This window comes from Drosophila grimshawi, unplaced genomic scaffold (assembly GCF_018153295.1).
Source record: "Drosophila grimshawi isolate 15287-2541.00 unplaced genomic scaffold, ASM1815329v1 contig_848, whole genome shotgun sequence".
Classification (NCBI taxonomy): Eukaryota; Metazoa; Arthropoda; class Insecta; order Diptera; family Drosophilidae; genus Drosophila; species Drosophila grimshawi.
In genome coordinates, this window is record NW_025063692.1 from 16,647,501 (window position 1) to 16,666,591 (window position 19,091).

Below are 19,091 nucleotides of genomic sequence, written 5' to 3' on the forward strand. Positions count from 1 at the left end.
ATCGATCGATGCGCTCCATGGTGCTGGAGGCGCTTGTTTGCGGCGCCGGCGGACAGTGTTGCTGCTGCTGCTGCTGCTGTTGATGTTGTTGTGGCATCAACAGATTACTGCTGCTGCCATTCAGTGACGAGGATGCCATCGAGCTTTGCGATTGTGCATGCTGCAGCACTGGTGAACTCATGTAGACACCACCACCACAACCAGAACCACCGCCAACACCAGCGCCCGCAATCGAGCTCTGCGAATTGGAAAGCAGCTGCAACTGTTGCTGCTGCTGTTGCTGTTGTTGCTGTTGCTGCTGTTGCAGTCGCACATTCACTGTGGGATCATTGTAGCGAAAAATGTTCTTCTCGAGCGCGCTGGGCGTGAGAACGCCTCGCATAATGCCACGTTCCGCGGGCAGCGGTTTACTGACCACAGCATGTTGAGGTTGAGCCAACTGTGCTGATTGCTGCTGCTGCTGGGGCTGCTGGGGCTGCTGCTGTTGCTGCGACTGCAACTGCAACTGTTGCTGCTGCTGCTGCGACTGTTGCTGCTGCTGCTGCTGCTGGTGCTGCAACAAGGAGCTGCTGGATGTGCTGGGCGCCAAACCAACACCCATTTCGGGCTGACGATTCTCCTGATTCTCTTGCGTGGATGACATAACCGTGGGCAGATAGCCCGATGCCAAAGCATGCCCGCCATTTAGCTCCTTGGCACGACTGATGTCGTCCAGGATGTGCTGCAGCGGATCGAGTTCGTGCTGGCGCGCCTCTGGCAACTTGGCCAGACTCTCGCTGAGCAGGCTGTGCAGGATGGACAACTGTTTGCCCTGATCGATGTAGCCCGCCCAGTCCAGAATGGAGTCGGGCGTGGCGTGCTCGGGCCGTGTGGAAATGTACTCGAGGAACTGCTGCATGCGTCCGGCCTCCTGTTCGAGAAAATCATTGAGAAACTCCATGAAGTTCTCCTTGCCCTGGAAGCGTGTGAAATTCGCCAAAGTCTGCAGCGTTTTGGCGACCAGCGTCAGATTGCGTGTGGCACGCGCCGACGGCAGCTCGCTGGTGATGTTGAACAGCGACGGCGACAGTATCGCCGGGCATAGGAAGCGCAAAAATATGCTGGCCGAGATCAGATTATCGGCCATATCCTGGCGGCCCAGCTGCTGCAATCGCTCCCGGAACGTGGCAAAGCAGGCGCGCAGCTGTGGCGGAAAATGCTTATGCGACTCATAGATACACTGCCAGGCACTGCGGACAGCGCCACGCAACGCTGCCTGCTGACGCTGCAGCGAGCCGGCCGAGGAGCCCGTCGTCTTGGTGGGGTCCACTTCGCAGTCGCGCTCCGATTGGATCAGCTCGTTGATGGGCGCCGAGAGTGTGTCCTGCAGATACTGTTCCCCGGTTAGTTTGAGGAATGCCTCCATGCTCTTGGTGGCCAGCGAGTTGCCACGAAATGTTAAACGCTGATCGCCCACGCGGAGCAAATCGAGGGCGACGACATCGGTGAGGAAGGCGCCGGCCAGTCCCTGGGCATGCATAAGCAGAACCAGTGCCTGGCCAATATCCTCCTTGGCCTTGACACCAATCACCGGCTCTAGAGTTTCGCAGACGCGTTTGTAGTTCTCCTTGAGGTAGGCCAGGAAATTGGCATAGACATTGATGGGCAGAATGTCGGTGCTCTGGAAACGGCACTTAATCCGCAATGTTGGCAACAGCTCACGCTCCTTATCCTTATTGCCGAGACCGGTGCGACCCAGACTATCGCCGGCCTTGTCGCTCAATATGGGATACCAGTCCTCGCAGATTAGGCGTGAGGTCACCTCGTGCACTGGTATCTTCACCGAGCCGACAAATTGGTATTTGTCTCGCTTCTTCTTCTTGTCAATCTCACGGAAAACGTTGACGGTGATCACATTGATCTCGGGTATATCCGGAAAGTCAAAGTACTCGCCCCAGAACAACAGATCCGTCTGCAGCTTCACGCTCGTCCTGCCGTACAGCGTCTTGTCCAGCTGCAGCTCACAGAAGTATTTCTTTTTGGCGGGCAGATTCTTTGCCTCGTACACCCACAGCTTCAGCGAGTTGTCGGTGCGGCGAGTGTGCTCCGCATTCGGTGCTATCGACTTGCGCAGCGAGTAGATCCACAGGTCTCGCTCCTGTCGCGATCCACACGAATAGTAACGCTCGCCGCGCGGCCCGCCGCGCACCTGAAAGCAATGTCGACGACCCAGCACCGATTGGTGTACGGGCGCCACGCCCACAGCTCCGCTGCAGGACAAATCTGTATGGTAGCAGCGAGAAGCAGATAAGATAAGAGCAACGAGTAAGTTTAACGAATATCGTACAAGTGAATAAAGCGAATTCAATTAAAAATATCAAAAACTATTTGAAAATGGTTGAGTTTCAAGCATGAAAATTGGATAAGGATAAACGAACTAACGAATTTCAACTAAGTTTCTGTCTAACTCTAACTCGTTAGTTTATCGAAGTAGTTAAAAGGATAACGAGAACATTTTATAAAAAGCAACGAGTAAGTTTGCAAAGCGAAAGTTGAGAAAGTAAAAATTGAGTAATGAAATGAAAATAGTAACAAGTTGGTGCTCTAGTTGAATGACCAACCAACGAGTCCGACGAATTCTCATCATGCAAACCGAGTAATTTTCTTTACGCGAAAACTCAACCATAGTCAAATCTTAAATGGCCCACAAGCAGCTGTTACTGTTGCCATATATATACTATATACTATGTACTTGGAATACTCACCGATGGTGGACATGACCGCATGACTGGAGAGTAGACTCTCGTGAGAACGCGAGCCGCGCAGACCGCCCGATCCGCGCTTGGTGCGCTCCAATTTGGTCACTGACTTGGTGCGTTTAAGGGGATTCGATCTATTCGGGCAAGGTGACAAGACAATGGGACTTAGTAGTACAGCTACAGCTCCAACTTACTAACTATAATAATACATACCTTTTGGAAAAGAAGTTGGTGAAGCGGGAGGCGGCATTGTGCTCCTGCTGATGCTGTTTGCTGCCCAGGATGGGCGTTGTGGGCGCCGAGCCGCGACGACAGGCCTTCTCATATGAAGTATCTGTAAGTGAGAGAGCGTAACGATTGTGATTAGTCAATCGCCATCGATGACAGTGTTATCCAAATGAACGAATCAACTAATCAAATGATATGATGATTTTTAACTAGATTACAACTCAGATTAATGCTACTCGTATTAAGTATCAATTGCTAACATATCCTGACCTATCTCTATCTAGCTTATAAGTTATTATTATTATTGGGGGGAATTATATCTATTGTGTCCCATTCTGAACCTGTAGCTCTTCCATCAGCCCCAGATCCCGTACGAATACTGGGATCGTTGTTGGGTTGAGGTCTTCTATGTCTCTAAAATTCAAGACATGCAACCCTAGAATGCTACATTTTCTTCTAGCTAGTGCGCCACATTCTGCTAGGATGTGTATCGAGGATTCCTCCTCTCTTTCACAGAACCTTGAGAGATCGCTACTATATATATATACCTAGTCTAGTTAGATAACTTCTTAGTCTACACTATCCCGTCATTAGATCGGTAAGTATCCTAAGATAGTTCTTTCTCATGGTTATAACCGGCTTAAATCTGCTTAAATCTTATAAGTTGCTTCTTGTAAATCGATCAATTTATATAATCGATAATTTGCTATCGATGCACGCACGATGAAAGCTGTGCAAAATTAACTGTGCTCACTAAAGAATCGTGCACATATTAATTTGATTCGCTTTGGTTAATTATCTACAAGTGTTTTTTGTGCATTCCCGATTAAATCATCGGCATTTTTAAAACTTGTCTCTAAACCAGTCTCTGAATCGTGTTTATCACTTTGCTTGCATAGAATAAAGCTGACGTTTTTTTGTTTTTTTCTTTTTCTTTTGCTTATTTATCTTTCTTTTTCTTTGTTTTATATTTTTTACTGTTTGCAATTGTCAGTGTGAGTTGAAAACAAAAAGAAGAAGGAATTAAAACCGTTTGGAGGGGCTCAGGGATTAAGGGTATTATGGGCATATTTAGCCTAGGCTGCTGAGCAATTGACTTGCAGGAATTTCGCTTGTGGTTATTTCAATTTGAGCCAAAGACAAACGAGACAAGGCGAGGGGGAAGTTAATACAGAGATAGAGAGACAGAGAGAGGAAGAAGTAAAAAATGCAAAGGCCGAGTAAAACCCGCATAAGAGCAACCGGTTTCGGCTTGGCTCGTCGACTTGGATTCCACACAACACACACAACACACACAAACACACACACACACACACAACAAAAGGAAAGGAGCCCAAGTCATAGCAGCTGCTGCTGCTGCACATCACCACCTGCCCCGGTTGTTGTTGCCACGCCCCCTAGAAGCAACAGCAGAAACAGCAGCAGCCGCAAAGAGAAGAGGAGGAGACTGCAGGTACTCATCGTTGATTCATGATTCATCAAACTGCCCCGAAAAAGGTAAACGAGGCCTCTTCATCATCATCATCGTCGTCATCTTCATCATCATCATCTTCTTCATCTTCATCATCATCTTCATCTTCATCTTCATCATCATCTTCATCTACTTGTTCTCGACGACTGACTGACTGCGGCTGGCAAACTGGTTTCTACACACATTCTTCTTCTTGTGGTTGCTTGTGGACGCCCTCACAATAACAACAACAACAAAGCGCAACTCAAGAGATTAAAGACATGGAAACGACCTTGTCAGCCCACCCAGCAAGCAGCAAGCAGCCAGCAGCTAACAGCTAATAGCCAAGAGAAAACAGAGCTAGCAGTTGATTAGCCGCATCGCCATCATGCTTCTTGGCCCTTTTTGATTTACGTCTCCACTCTCAATATCTGAGTCACAATCAGCCAAGGCAAGGCAAACATCATTTTGTGACACAGCCAGTCCCAACAGCTCTCAGCTCTCACCTCTCACCTCCTCCCTCCGCCCAACTCCCAACGCCCAACGCCACTTGCTCCTTATTTTTTTTTTGCTTCTGAGTTTGGACACAAAAGAGCGTCAGAGATTTATACATTTTTGATGAGTTGCGCTCGTTTTGGAGGCGACGTTGATTCATTTTCATTTGCAGCTGCCCAGAGCGATGCAAACATTGCGATTTGTCATCAAAAGGAGACAAAAACACACAACCCCAACACACACGCACACACACACACACATACATATACACACAGCTACTTATATGAAATTGTGTCATGCTTTGTTGATGATGATGATGATGATGTTGTTGCTGTTGTTGTTGTTGCCTGCTATTTATATACAACTTCTATACAAGATCCAAAACGTCGTTGGAACATCTTCTACCCCAAATAGGCGCTTGCTGCTGCTCTGCCCACAAACAAAAGACTCAAAGAGGAAGCAAAAGAGAGTACAACAACAACAACAACAACAACGGAGAGAAGAACGACGAACACACAGACAAAGTAGAAGTAAAATATATAGGCCCAGTTACAAAAATGGCGCAGATTATGATTATGATTTGTATAACGCACCCAACACCGCCCACGCCCACGCCCACGCCCACAATAGAGGCCCCCATAAATAAAGAAGATACACACACACACGGCGCACCCTACAAAAGCTCACAAATAGCTAAGCTTGAAGAGGGGGGCAGGCAAGCAGGCAGTCAGCAAAGGGGGGGCAACGGGGCAAGGAAGCAAGTTAATGAATACTTCTTGTTGACTGCCACTCGACAGCCATGATTATGATTGCAATAGATCTGAGCATAATTGCAGAGGAAGCTGTTGCAGTGGCATGTTGCTGTTAGAGATTTAAAGTTATAATAATTATCAGTAATTTCTAGGTGCGAGTTGCCTCAATCATAACATTCAACTCTTGACAAGCGGATAGATAAGCAAAATAAAACATCACGAAAAGTAAGTCTTAATCTTCAAATTTGAACAATCTTGCAAGTTTCATTAATGTTTTAAGCTATATATATATATACATATATATATTATATATATTCCGATAAGATACTAGTCAGATAAACCTTTCAAATAATGTTTGGTCTTGTTTAGCTCTATAACAACAATATATAATTGATATAATCTTCCACTTTATCGACGTGCTTTCAATTCTCTTCAAAACACACATTTTCGTTTTTCTAATCTCATTTTTGCTTTATCTGCAACTTCATTAATAAATACTGTAGATATGTTTTCTAGTTTGTTTGTTTGTGCACTTTTATATTTATAGATCATATCTCACAGCACTTGACATTTCACATATTTCAATTGGTATTTATGGCAGTTCGTCTGGGAAAAATTAAACATTAAAAAAAATGGAAAAAAAACGGAAAAAAACGACTCGCTTCAGCCGTTTCTTAGCCATTCTTAATAGACCTCCAAGCTTCTTATCAGCACACAGTTATTTATCATTTTTATGACTCTGTATCTGATATGATCCTCAAATAAAATGAGTTCAATAAACACATTCTCTATAAGTAATCATAAAACATACATTTGTATTTATGTATGTTGGTTGAGACTTCGGTGATTAAATCAATCGAATATATGAAGACATTTGAAGAAGATATTTGCAGGCCAAAGAACAACTATCGATCAATTTAAGGCGCTTTAAATGAGTTGAGTTCAAAATCAAATTGCTTATTATAACAACATTATAACAATTCTTTTTGCCACTGAGTACCAATATTTTCCGAATGCTCTTTCAACATTTATCGGAAAATTGGAAACTTGAAACTATAAATAATGAGTTAAGAAACCAACTAGTTGAGTTTTGTCGCCTGTACGCAAAACTACAGTTTACATTTGTCTGTTTCTGTTTCTATTTATTATTTTTTATTTTTTTTTGGGCACATCACTTGCCAATTCTATTTTGGAGATCGCGATCAATGCCACATAAGGCGAGGCCAGGGACTATTACAGCAACAGAGGTGGAGGTGAAGGTGAAGATGAAGGTGGTGGGGAAATGAGTCAGGCTGTAATACACTTTTGGTCAAAACGACAAAAGACGATGAAGATGAGCCCAAGTTGAGGAGGAGCAGCGACCTCCAGAGATCTCCGTGATCTTCATCAACTGATTTGTTATTGTTGCTGCTGCTGTTGCTGCTGCTGCTGCTGCTGAAAGATGATTTCATCTTTGTCGTCGTCGACATTTGGTATGCGCTTCAAAACGGATTTCAATTCGCTTAAGGCCAGTGACCAGCAGTCAGAGCGGGCGGGCTAGAAGGGGAGCTGGATGTGGGGGTTACAAGGGTTGGGGCAGTGAAAGCGATAAACAAGACAAGACAAGCCGATTTCGGTTGGAAACGCATGGGAATGGATCGAAAATCGAATACGATTACGAATAACGAATACGAATACGAATAGAGCGATTCGTTTTGCCAGGCCTCTCCGCCTGTCTGCCCTGGCCGATAAGGTCAACTCAATTAACAGTTCGTTAAACAAATGTGTTTTTTTTCTATGCACATCTCACACGATCCGTCTCGAGTTCGAGCTGATAAATGAATGGCATCGCAGACAAGATAAAGTGCACACAAGACAAACAAAAAACACAAAAAAAAAAGAAAAGAAAAACATGATTGACAAATGTATGGCAGTTAGAAATGCTTGATTGGCAGATACCCTGTAAATAAATCCATTTTTTCGCTTTACAGCCCATACTACAGAAAGAATCGAAATGCAAATGGAGACAATAATAATGTTCAAGATCTAAGATGAGCACTGGCATGCCTGATTAGCCTTATATAACCAATTTGAAATATGTGCACAAGGCATACTGGGAAGGAAGGGGACAAAATGTCAACACAACAGATGCTATTGGCGATTGCGATCCAAGCCAGGATAGATATGAAGAGTGGAACTAGTCGAGGATCAATCAATAAACAATTATTTATCGAGTAGACATGCATGTTGTCTATATGTATGTGTAGATATGTGTGTGTGCTAGTGAATTTCAAAACACATTTCCAGCAATTGTTTGCTCATGTGTCTTTCTATCAAGCGTTTTCTTTGTGTGTGTGTGTGCGGTTTTATCGAGAATCGCTCAGCTGAGTCGCTGTTACAAAGCAATTTTTTCTTCTGTTTTTTTTCTCCTCTTATCAAATTTCAAATAAACTGCAAGTGTGCTCAAATGCAGTGTCTCTCTATCCCTCTCTGTTTGCTCACAAGTGCATAAACTCTCTGTTTTTCTCTCTCTCTCTCTCTCTTTTTAACGCTCAATATCGACAAAAATAATCATAGCAACAAAAACGGCTTAACATGCCTGAAGAATGCCACCAACAACAACCACAACAAATTTTGAGTTTGAGAAAATAAAGCGGCTCGTTTGTTTGGCGTTCCGTTTGCCGTTTGACCATTTGCTCTCTCACTCAGTGCTCTCTCACTTTCGTTTTACTCTCGCTCTTCTGGCTCTCTGCTTTGGCTGCGTTCACTTCACTCTCTCACCGTTCCACAGACCAAACTGGTTTTCGGTGCGGGTGTCACTCTGTCCGCTTGCGTGAATCATAATAAAACGGCAAAAAAACAACAACAAAAATAGGTAAAAACAACAACAATAGCAACGCACAATGAAATTGAAATTGTAGCCAAAGAGACCGAAAAACAAGCAGCACCAGCAGCAGCAAAAAGCAGCCAATGCTGGACGCGGGACAATGGAATAATTGAATGAACTAAATACATGCATAAGTGTGCGTGTCGTGTGTTTGTGTGTGCGTGTATGAAGAAGAAGAAGCACAAGCACACACACATAAGATTAAATAACAGCATTAACTGTATTTTCTGTTCGTCTCCACTTCAGTTGCAAATTTCCCTAGAATGTGAACTACACCAATTAAATCATTTATTCAAGGGGTGAGAGAAAGAGAGAGAGAGAGAGAAATCCATTTATTATATTCATATTTGTGTTTGTGTTGCTTACAGCAAATAATAGATAAACATTTGAGTAGAAGAAAACATCTACAAATCTGTAATAAGAAATTAAATAATGCAAACAAAAACAACAACACAAATTTATGTCAAGCCATTCAAATGTGATTATATCACAATTGTTGGCTAATAATCAGCATAATAATCAACATAATTGTAATGGAATTTGTTCATGGTAAAATAATCAAGCCATTTACCTCTGTGTGTACATACATACATACATACATACATATGTGGAATAAATGGGGAATCACAATTGTACTTAATACAAAAGTTTACAAATAATGTTTTACTACTTTTCTTCTTTTTTTTCAGTGCTGTCAGCCAGTTGACGCCCATTGTGCGACGCTTCGTTGCCTGCTCAGGGCCAACGTGCGCCACCAGAATGGGCTACAATTGAGCCACACAATTGGGCTACATGTGTAAGAAATACATAAATATGTATAAACATACATACATTTGTATGTGTGCGCGCGCGTGTGTGTGTGTGTCTGTAGTGTACATTCCGAAAAGTAAAGACGCACGATCGAACATTGAATAAAAATAAAGACAACGACAACAACAGTAGCAGCAGCAGCAGAAGGAGCAGCAGTAAGGAGGGAAGTGTAAATAAAGAGTAGCATAGGTAAAAAGAACAGGAAGGCTTAGCAGACGCTTGGCTGAGTGCGGGTGTCGACGAGGGTAGGAGGTAGGAGACAAAAAAAAAACGAAAGAACGTGTGAAGTACATCGATAAAAAAAAAATCAAACTGAGTTTGGAAGAATATGGGAAGTTGGGGGAGGGGGTGCTTGGACTTGCCGTGTGTAGAATCGAAATCATGTTCGCTTATCTTATCATTGCTTTGTTTTTCTTTTTCGCTGAAACGCACGATCGATGAGAAGGGGATGGGGAAACGGGAAGGGCGAAGGGGGTGGAAGGGAACGACGAAGCGAATAATGGAAAGCATGCAATGGAGACACGACAAAACTGGCGACGCATTTCAACCACCGCAAAGAGAAGGGGAACAAATAGGGACAGGGTATGGGCAGTGGTAGGGGTATCGATGGATCAAGGGTTCGTAATAGTAACAGTAACAGAAACAGGAAGTGAGAAACTAACGAGTCGTGACGAACGTGTTTGAGAACAACACGAACACACAGCGAAAGAGAGAAATTGATAGATGAAGAGAGAGGGAGGGGGAGGTGAGGGAGAGCTTATAGCATAAGCTTAGCAGTATCTGCCTCTCCTTGTCTGCCACCCCCTCTCGATCTCTCTCTCTCTCTCTTTCTCTCTGTAGCTGACTAGAGTTTCCAGGTTTTCTAACCTTATCAAATATATATTGTATTTTCTCCTTTCTTTTTGCGCCTTTTTCACCTACCGGAATGATGTCCCGCATCATCGTCCTGCTGCTCCGATGTGGATGTTTCTCCTCCCCCTCCTCCTTCCGTTTCTCCTCCAGTTGCTGTTGTCGCAATGCAACTCGTATTTGCTGTTGTTGTTGTTGTCGTGGTCGAGTGCAGATTGAGATCCTTGATCATGAAACGCTCGCGGATGAGCTGCTGACAGTGATCGGTCTCAAAGTAGGCGCTCAGCTCGTCCAGGCCCAGCGGACATACATCGTAGCTCTGATAGAAATGTTTGCCCCAGCTGCCACCTGCGTCGCTGGCGCAGCTACTCGACGCTGAAAGCGATGTGCCATAATGATGATGGTGCAATCCACCTCCACCCCCAACACCTGCCCCCCCGCTATTGCCCAGACCATTCGACATGCCAGCTGATCCGCCTCCTCCTATTCCAACACCTCCTCCTCCGATGGTCTTCAGCAGCGAATTGCTACGCGATAATTTTGTGGAATGGGCGCGTCGTATAAAACTGAGCGATTTCTTGGCCGGCGGCGATGTGATAACTGTTGTTGTCTGTTGTGCCTGGTGCGTGGGCGTAGGGGGCGTGGTATCTGTGCTCAATTTGGGCGTCGATTTGAGCAGAAACAGATTCTTGGGCGGAAAACTGTGCGTGATGATGATCGAAGCGGCGGAGATGCTGTTCTGCAATTTGTACGGTGAACCACTGCAAACTGAACCCGAACCGGAACCGGAACCGGAACCAAACAGCTGATGCAGCTGTTTGTTTGAGTTGTTGTTATTATTGTTGTAGTGCGACGACGATGTTGTTGCCGTTGTTGTATTATCGTCCAGTGCTGCCGCCTCGCGCAGTGCAACTGAAGCCGTTAAATTCTGCGGTAGCGTTTTCGCCTTGGCGCGCAGTGTGATCAGCGTTGTTGTGGTTTTCGTTGCTGTTTCTGCTGGCGTCGTTGCCAGACCGCGTTCCACTGTTGGCAGTGGCACGGCCAAAATGTTTGTGCGCGAACGCGATTTCATTAATTTAATCGGCGTTGAGGTGTTCGTCTGCATGCGGCTTATCTCTGAGTCATCATCCTCATCGTCGACGTCATCGACGTCAGCGTCGACGTCAACGTCAGCTGGGGGGGATCGTGAGCGAGAGAGCGCCTGCTGTTTAGGCGGCGTTGCCATCACAATGTCGTTATCTTCATTGAAATGAGTGCGTGGCGCACACCTGGCGCCATCTGGCGGCATATCGGGCAAGGGTTCGCCAGCGTTCTCTTCGACGACGACGCCGCCGCTACCATTGAGACTAATTACATTCAACACAATTCCATAACGCTTCAGCTTCGAAGCGGGCGTTGTTGTTGAGGTTGATGTTGTTGTTGTTGCTGCGGCTGCTGCTGCTGCTTTGAGCAATTGTTGTCGATGACGTTGCTGTTGTTCCTCTTCATCATCCGAGTCGGAATAGTGTGCGGCAACATCGCTGCCCGTAATGCTCCAATTGAACCCGCAGGGCGGCGACATTTTCTTCGATTTTATTTTGGTCGACTTTTTTACACTGCTGCTGCTCAAACTGGAGCTGCTGCTGCTGCTGTGTGACGCTAGATGGCGTTGCTCGTCTGGCTCGTTGCTCTCCGTCTTATCCTCGTCCTCGATAAGCAACGGCACATAAAATGTGGAGCGTCGACGCTGTGTCTTCTCCTCCTGCGTTGGCGTCGCTGCTGCAGTGACGCTGTCGCCGCTGTCCGCGCTTCTTCTAGATACTGTTGTTGTTGTTGTGCTGCTGGCGTCACAATGCGCCTGCAACATTTTTGCGCGCTTGCTTTTTAATTGTTGTTCCTGCTGCTGCCACACTCAGGCGCCGCGCTCATCATTGCTCTCTCTCCCTCACACACACACACCAACACAAAGCGCAGGCGCGCGCGCTCTCGCAAAAGAGACGGGACGAGGGCGTCCAAACGGCAAAGGTATTTTTATATGTATATCTGTGTATATAGGTGCGTATGCGTGTGTGTGTGAAGATTGCTTATGTTTATTTATGTGTGTTTGAGAGAATTTTCTGTGTTTGTTGTGGCTTCTTCTTTGGCAACTACTGCAATTTGCTGACAAGTAATTTCTTTCTTTATGTTTTTTTGCGCGTTTTGTTTTTATTTTTGTTGTCGCTGGTGACTTATAAAAATTATGCGCTCAAGTGCATTTCCGCGTTTTTTTCTGTTGCTTTTTTACAGTTTTTCACGCGTCGTTGTCGCCAGTTGTTTTTGTTATTATATTATCGTGGCGTTTCGCTGCATGCCACAGCACTCGAAGCAGCTATGCGTACTTTTCTCCGTTTAAATTTAACCCAAACATTTCACAAATATTCAAAAACAAAAAAAAACACATACTTTCGATAGAAAAAATGCAACAATGCAAGAACGACAGATTAACAGTACAACGTGATAAACGTAAGACTGAGAAATGTTGTATGTAAACGAAACCACAAGCGCATCAAACAAACATACAAATAAAAAAAAAAACAGAAAAACAAATTGCAACGCGTCGTTGTCGTCGTCGTCTTCCCGCTTGGCTACCTCTCGCTGACGCGTTTTTCTCACAACTGACGCTGCCGCCGACGCAGCCGTTTCCAAAGCAGCAGCATGGCTACGATAAAAGTGTGAGAGACGCAGCGAGAGAGAGATCAAGAGAGAGAGAGAGAGAGCGCGTGATCGACGTTGTTTGTACTCAAAGCCAGGGATGAAAATGTACCAATTGGGAGTTCTTTTTGTATTGTTGAAAAATAACTTTGTATAATTTCAAATCATATAATTATATAATCGAATTCATGTATTTACATTCAATACTTTAATATATATTTACTTAATTACTTCAATCGTTAACAACTATTAATCTCAACACCAGCAAGTTAACGACTCCTATGTACTATGAGTTAAGATTTTACAAAAGTCGCAGCCCTGTTCTATTCAAAAAGAGAGTGCGTAGTGTAGCCAAGTGACGCTGCCAAAGAGACACAGTGCTGCCCATGCGCGTTGACAAACCAACCAAATTATCGACACAACACACAGAGCCCGAAGCAAGCGAAAAAGAGAGCAATAAATAAAGTGCAGGAGTGCAAGAGCGACTAATCCCGACTCAGCTATGCAAACAAATAAATGCCCTGCAATTGACAAAGATGTACATATGCATATACAAATTCAATTCACTATCTGAGCAAGTATATATGCAATTACAATTGAAAGGGATCTACGATTGATGAACAAAGAAATTAGAGCTTCCAAAAATTAGAATTGTATGACTAGTTGATAAAGCGAGAACAAGCGAACAAATCAAACAAAATTCCTGGTGTTCTTTTGTCGTCATATCGGAAGATTTTGCATGCATGTCTGTACGTGCCCGTGACAACTCAAAGATGAAACAGGCAGAGATATGCATGCACAAGCATGTTATATTTGACGATGCAAAGAGGGCATATTACATACATGTATCTGCATACCTGCTTGCCAAGGGTACAAGCAATATGCCCGATTGTCTCAAACGCAGCGCATGCATTGTAAAGAAACGGAATTGAAGGCAAGACAACGGCAACAGTAACTGGAAAGAGTACAAGTGGAAGAACGAACAAACTTACACACGTCCATAGTATGTACATGTATATGTATGTGTGTGTATGTAAATGAAGGAGACGCTGAGCCGAAAGGCATACGGCATACGGTATACGGCATACGGTGTAAGGGCGTCAGTGGCAATGTGGCTCGTAATTGATCTAATTGAGCGCAGGTACACAACACACACACACACACACACTTTTAGTGAATGTATTTGCATTTGTGTTTGTGTGTAACATAAGGCGATACTTGAACACAATACAGGCAGCTAGCTTATAATAAGCAAATTAGAGGCGTACATTTTTCACTCTCTCGCCCTCTCTTCCACTGCAGCAGAGCAGTTTGCTGTTTAACGGAAGTGCGTGACTTTTGTGTTTTACGTGTGTGCGACATGTTTCGTCTCCTTGCCTCATTGCCTCTTCCTCTACATCCAGCTCTATCGCGCACCTTTTGCGGAACTGTGCGACTTATTAATGAAGAATTGGAATAAGGCATTTCCATTCGCAATCGCATTTCCATTTGTGTATGTCAGCGGCGCAATGAACTGTTAATGCGGGAATAAAACTAATATAGCGATTTCTCTCTGCCTCTGCCTGCCCCTCTTCATTCACATTCTGACGGGCAGCCCCAAATTATGCTATGCAAATAATTTGAAAGCTGCAAAGTATGCAACAATAATTGCGGCCGCACATTTTGAGATAAGCTTTCGGATCGTGATTAAAGAGATTAGGCCGAGTCATGTCGAGCTTTGTAATCAAGTTTATATTTACGCACGATCAGCAATGATTATGATGATAATATGCACACGTACATACATACATATATATATTTATATATGCATGGTAAACAACAGTGCTGTAAAATTGTCAATGACTTTGAAGTTGTACTATTGCTAAAGTAAAATTTAACATTTTCGAATTTTCTTTAACTATCAACAACGGAAGAAAATTGAACAAGTAGAGTTTATAAAAAAAAGACTAGAAAGAAAACAAATGAAAAACTATGATTATCCAATTATTTTCATAGTTGATCATAAAAAAATACTATTAACTCTCAAATAATATATAGTTGGTTAGTTGGGTAATTAACTGTAAAATTATTCATCAATATTGGAATATTCTTAAAAGAAAAATCAAAAGCTTTTGAGGGCTTGACTTGACTTTAAGGAAAAACAAGACATGTTTGATCTAATTGATACATCTTGTTATCAAAATAAATAACCTAGGGGAACCTTAGAGCGATAGGCATGGAAACACTATTTGCATATACATCCATTAAAAGATATACTTAAATATTGTTTGTACTTTGAGGCTTAAAGTATTAAAGTTGTAAAATGTTGTATACATACAAATGTTTTGCTTATGTAGACGCATTTCTAATCTCTTTATACATAGATTGTCGTTTTTGTTTTTGTTTTTCAATTGTAAAATTTATCTACGCAAAAACCAACAAAGAATTAGTTTACCTTCATTCAATGACGTATCGTTTAGTGCCGTATCAAAGTGTATTCGAGGCAGTGTCTTCGATTTGTACTCACCTGCAAGAGAGAGACAAAGAGAGAGAGATAGAGTGAGTGAGTGAGTGAGAGAGTAAGAGAGTGAGAGTGCGAATGAGTATGAAGGTTAGAGTATTATCAATTGTGCATGACCAGATAACGGGTCTTAGTTTACAGTAGTTGCAACTGAAAAAACAATACACCGCACAAATAACCCGACCCATTTACATATGACCTTTGGTGCATTGGGTGCAAATTGCAAGGCGATGCAACGACTTGTTTCGAATTCATTTCAATTAATCTAAAATATGAATAGCCAACGAGACGGCAACAACAACAGCAACAACTGCAACAACAACAAAATGCGCCAATTCAGCGCCAAGCTCGAGTCATGTTGTGTGCATACAAAGAGAGACGCTTCGCTCCCATACAGATAAATGTATAGAAGCACAGCCGCAGATACAAAGATACAGATACAAAGATACAGATACGTGCGCACAGCAACTAGCAGTAACAGCAGCAGGAGCAAAGGGGTGAGGCACGAATGGCCTTCGTGAGATAGACAGATAGCGAGAGAGAGAGAGAGAGAGAGAGAGAGAGAGAGAGAGGAAGTAGAAGAGGAAGAGTCGTTGTTGCCTCCCTCCTCTTCCGCACTCCAATGGAGTTGCTTGCAACTGAGCACAGAAACCCCTGACGCACTGATCAGCCAGAATGGAAACATGACATAAAGTTGTAATGACCAACTAGACTCGACTCATATCCTGTATTCAGTTCAAAAGATATATGTATTGGAGAAGAAAGCGATTCTTCCATTTGTGTTATTGCTTTTGCAGCGATTGTTTCAACTTTATTTTAAAGAATTATTTATAATCACTTTTTCCATGTGGAGGCTATTTTAATTTGGTCGTGAAGTTTGTATCGCATTGAAGGAGATGCCTCCGACTCCATATTTTTGATCTTCGGGTTTGAAACAAAAGTTATGCAAATCAAATTTCATTAAGCCAGCCGTAGAAAAACATAATAATATTTTGAAATCCAGACTAAAATAAAACACTTCCTTCGTTTTTCTTATTAATTCGAAATCATATTTTGGTTAAGTGATGGCTTTTTAAGAATCACTTGAAAAGTGAAAGTTTCTTTTATGGGGATACAAAAATACACCTCAACCAAATATTTGGAATTATATCAAATACACAGTATATAAAATATATATGTATATGTCAAATTGAGGAACTCTCGATCCTATAAACTTGAACTTGATGATTTTGAGATGCTATGCCATTTTTACAGGGTACAACAAAGGGAGAAACAAAAGAAAAGTGTAACTGCGATTAGGAAGTGCTGGCTGGTTACACAAAAAGTAACCACAAAAGTCGTAAAGTTGAAACTCATTGGATGATGCAAGCAATTGTGCATTCCCATTGACTGCTTCAATTCAACAGAATGATTGAGACTGTGTGATAATCTTGTTGTTGTTGTTGTTATTATTATTCTTTTTGCTGTTGTCATTGTTGTTGTTGCAATTGTCTTGAATGCCATTTCAAAGGAAATTCAACTGAAGCCAACCCAACCCAACGCAACTCATTCCATTCCATTCCATTTCAGTTTAGTCCATCGCATTTCAACTCGTTTCACTTCGTTTCGTTTCATCTCATTTCGCTTTGTCTAATTGTTCGCCTCTGAGTGACTCTAAGACTAGCGGTTGTCTATTTACAGGTTTGGTTTCGCACCATACTAAAACGGATTATTGCTGCATGGTCAGCGCAACTGCAGCTACCGTTAGCCAAGAACGATTAACGTAAGGGCAAATCAAGAAGGTCGGGGAAAGTGGGAGGGGGGGGGGGGGGGGTCAGTCGCCGCAGCAGCTTCCCAATCAGCATTACGAATTGAGCGCATCTCGACAATTCCGCTTTGTATTATTCACTCACACTTATTCGCACTGTGCGCGCACAACAAACTGTAAACTGTGGGGCTGCCTAACTAATGACATCAAAGCAAATTGCCCGACACCCCTCCCCGCCCCAACCCAGCAACAACTCATTGATGATGTCATTGGCATCACATGAAGTGCGTATCATCAAAAAATGTTACATTAACGAACCTACGTTTGGCAACTTTTCCAGTTCATGTTCTCATTGAGCTTCTTTTTCATTTTCATTCGCATTCGTATTCTCATTCTCATTACCCCTTCCCACTTGCCACTCACCCCTTTGCTGACGCTTGGTTCATAATATTTGTGTGCGCATTTTAATTTTTTTCTTTGCCTTATTTATTGTCATTTGTCGCGGGAATATTGTACAGATAGTGGGATTAATTCGTTGCGATGCTGAATCGATAAGAATTTATTTATTTTATGAATACCGAATTGATGACTTCAGCTTTGAACGAAACATACGCCCCCTCAACCTCTACCTTTATCGTCATACATAGATCTCAAATGGGGCAGTTTCTTATGCGAGTTGCTCCCGAATTCTACTCAAAATTCAGTTGTTTGTCCATTAAAAATTGCCCAAATCGTTTGAGTTCCCTTATTCGCCAGTTGTATAATGATCTAGAATTAAGTGTTGATGATTCGTTAACTACTTTGGAAGAGTATGTAATCGTCGGCATGTCTAACATCACCGTTATTTTTTATTATAATCTTGTTTTTTTTTTCTTAAATATACTTTTAATTTGGACATGTTTGGGGTTATAGAAAGCTGTTTATCGAGAGCAAGAGAGCCTCTTGCAATGACTCATTATCCAATTGGTACTATTTTTTGTATGTTTATGTGCATGCTGTACAACTTGCCACCCCCTGTTGCAAATAGACTTCCAAGGACTGGGGACTACTTACTCCTGCCGGTTGCTTCAAGCGCTGCTGTTGCAGGCATAACGTTGCTGCCACCAGCGCTGCCGCTGATGCTGCCGCTACACAATTGCATTTGATCCTGCTGCTGTAGCTGTTGTTGTTGTTGCTGCTGCTGTTGGAGATGTTGCTGGTGTTGCTGTTGTTGTTGTTGCTGTTGATGCAACTGTAGCTGCTGCAGCTCGCAATGCACCTCATGAATGGGTGGCGTTGGGGCATCATCACGTTCGCCGCGCAAACAGGAGGCGAGGCCTCGCCCACGGCCAGGCATTGTGCTGCGCCGCAGTGGCTGCTCCATGGCAACAGCGCGACACTGCGCCGTCGGCGTCGACTGCAGCTGCTGCTGCAGCTGCAGCTGTTGCTGCGACTGTGCCGACGTCGTCGTCAACGTTGTCGTCCCCGTCCGCGGCATTGAGTGCATTTTGCGCTGCGATTCCTGCTGTTGGAGCTGAAGTTGTTGTTGGTGTTGTTGCTCCTGTTGCTGCTGCAGTCGCTGCTTGCTGCGCTGCTGCTGCTGCTGCTTCTGCTGCGGCGTAGACGTTCGTGTCTGCAGCTGCGCGTCGTCGCTGGCAGAGCGCAGTGCGCCGCAATTCATTTTCAGTTAATGATATTCTCTTCTTCTTATTGTTGTTGTTGTTGTTTCTGCCTGTTTATTGTTGTTGTTGTTGTTTTTTGTTTTGTTTTTGTTTTTAGTGTTTTTCTTGTACGTTTTTCGCTGCTTGGTATTTTTGGTATTTTTTTGGTATTTGAATTCTTGTTTTTAGTTGCCTTTTGTTTTTGTTTATTTGTTTTTGGTTTGTGTTGCGTTTTCTTAGTCTGTTTACCGTTGCTGTGGCATTATTTGTTTGCTCCACTTGTCCTGTAGATTATAGCAGGACATTCGTTGCTTTAATCGATGGGAACGGGTAACGAATAGCGAGC

At 43.4% G+C, this 19,091-nt stretch overlaps 1 protein-coding gene across 4 annotated transcripts in view; it reads right to left on the reverse strand.

Annotated features, from left to right (window-relative positions):
- Positions 1 to 18,816, reverse strand: part of LOC6565488 (ras GTPase-activating protein raskol) — a 21,379-nt gene extending 2,563 nt beyond the window's left edge. For 2 of the 4 annotated variants that reach the window (XM_043216041.1, XM_043216040.1), the window contains exons 1-7: positions 18,311 to 18,816; positions 18,159 to 18,226; positions 15,293 to 15,364; positions 2,952 to 3,072; positions 2,745 to 2,872; positions 596 to 2,262; positions 1 to 487 (exon numbers count right to left, since the gene is read on the reverse strand). The exon at positions 1 to 487 is cut by the window's left edge and continues 1,476 nt beyond it. In XM_043216041.1, coding sequence (XP_043071976.1) covers positions 1 to 487; positions 596 to 2,262; positions 2,745 to 2,872; positions 2,952 to 3,072; positions 15,293 to 15,364; positions 18,159 to 18,226; positions 18,311 to 18,765 — 2,998 coding nt within the window. In that variant the 5' untranslated portion in view covers positions 18,766 to 18,816. Of the gene's footprint in view, positions 488 to 595; positions 2,263 to 2,744; positions 2,873 to 2,951; positions 3,073 to 10,260; positions 12,734 to 15,292; positions 15,365 to 18,158; positions 18,227 to 18,310 lie in introns of those variants that run through there. The other 2 variants (XM_032738369.2, XM_032738368.2) reach the window with 1 other exon arrangement.
- Between the last annotated feature and the right edge of the window lie 275 nt (positions 18,817 to 19,091).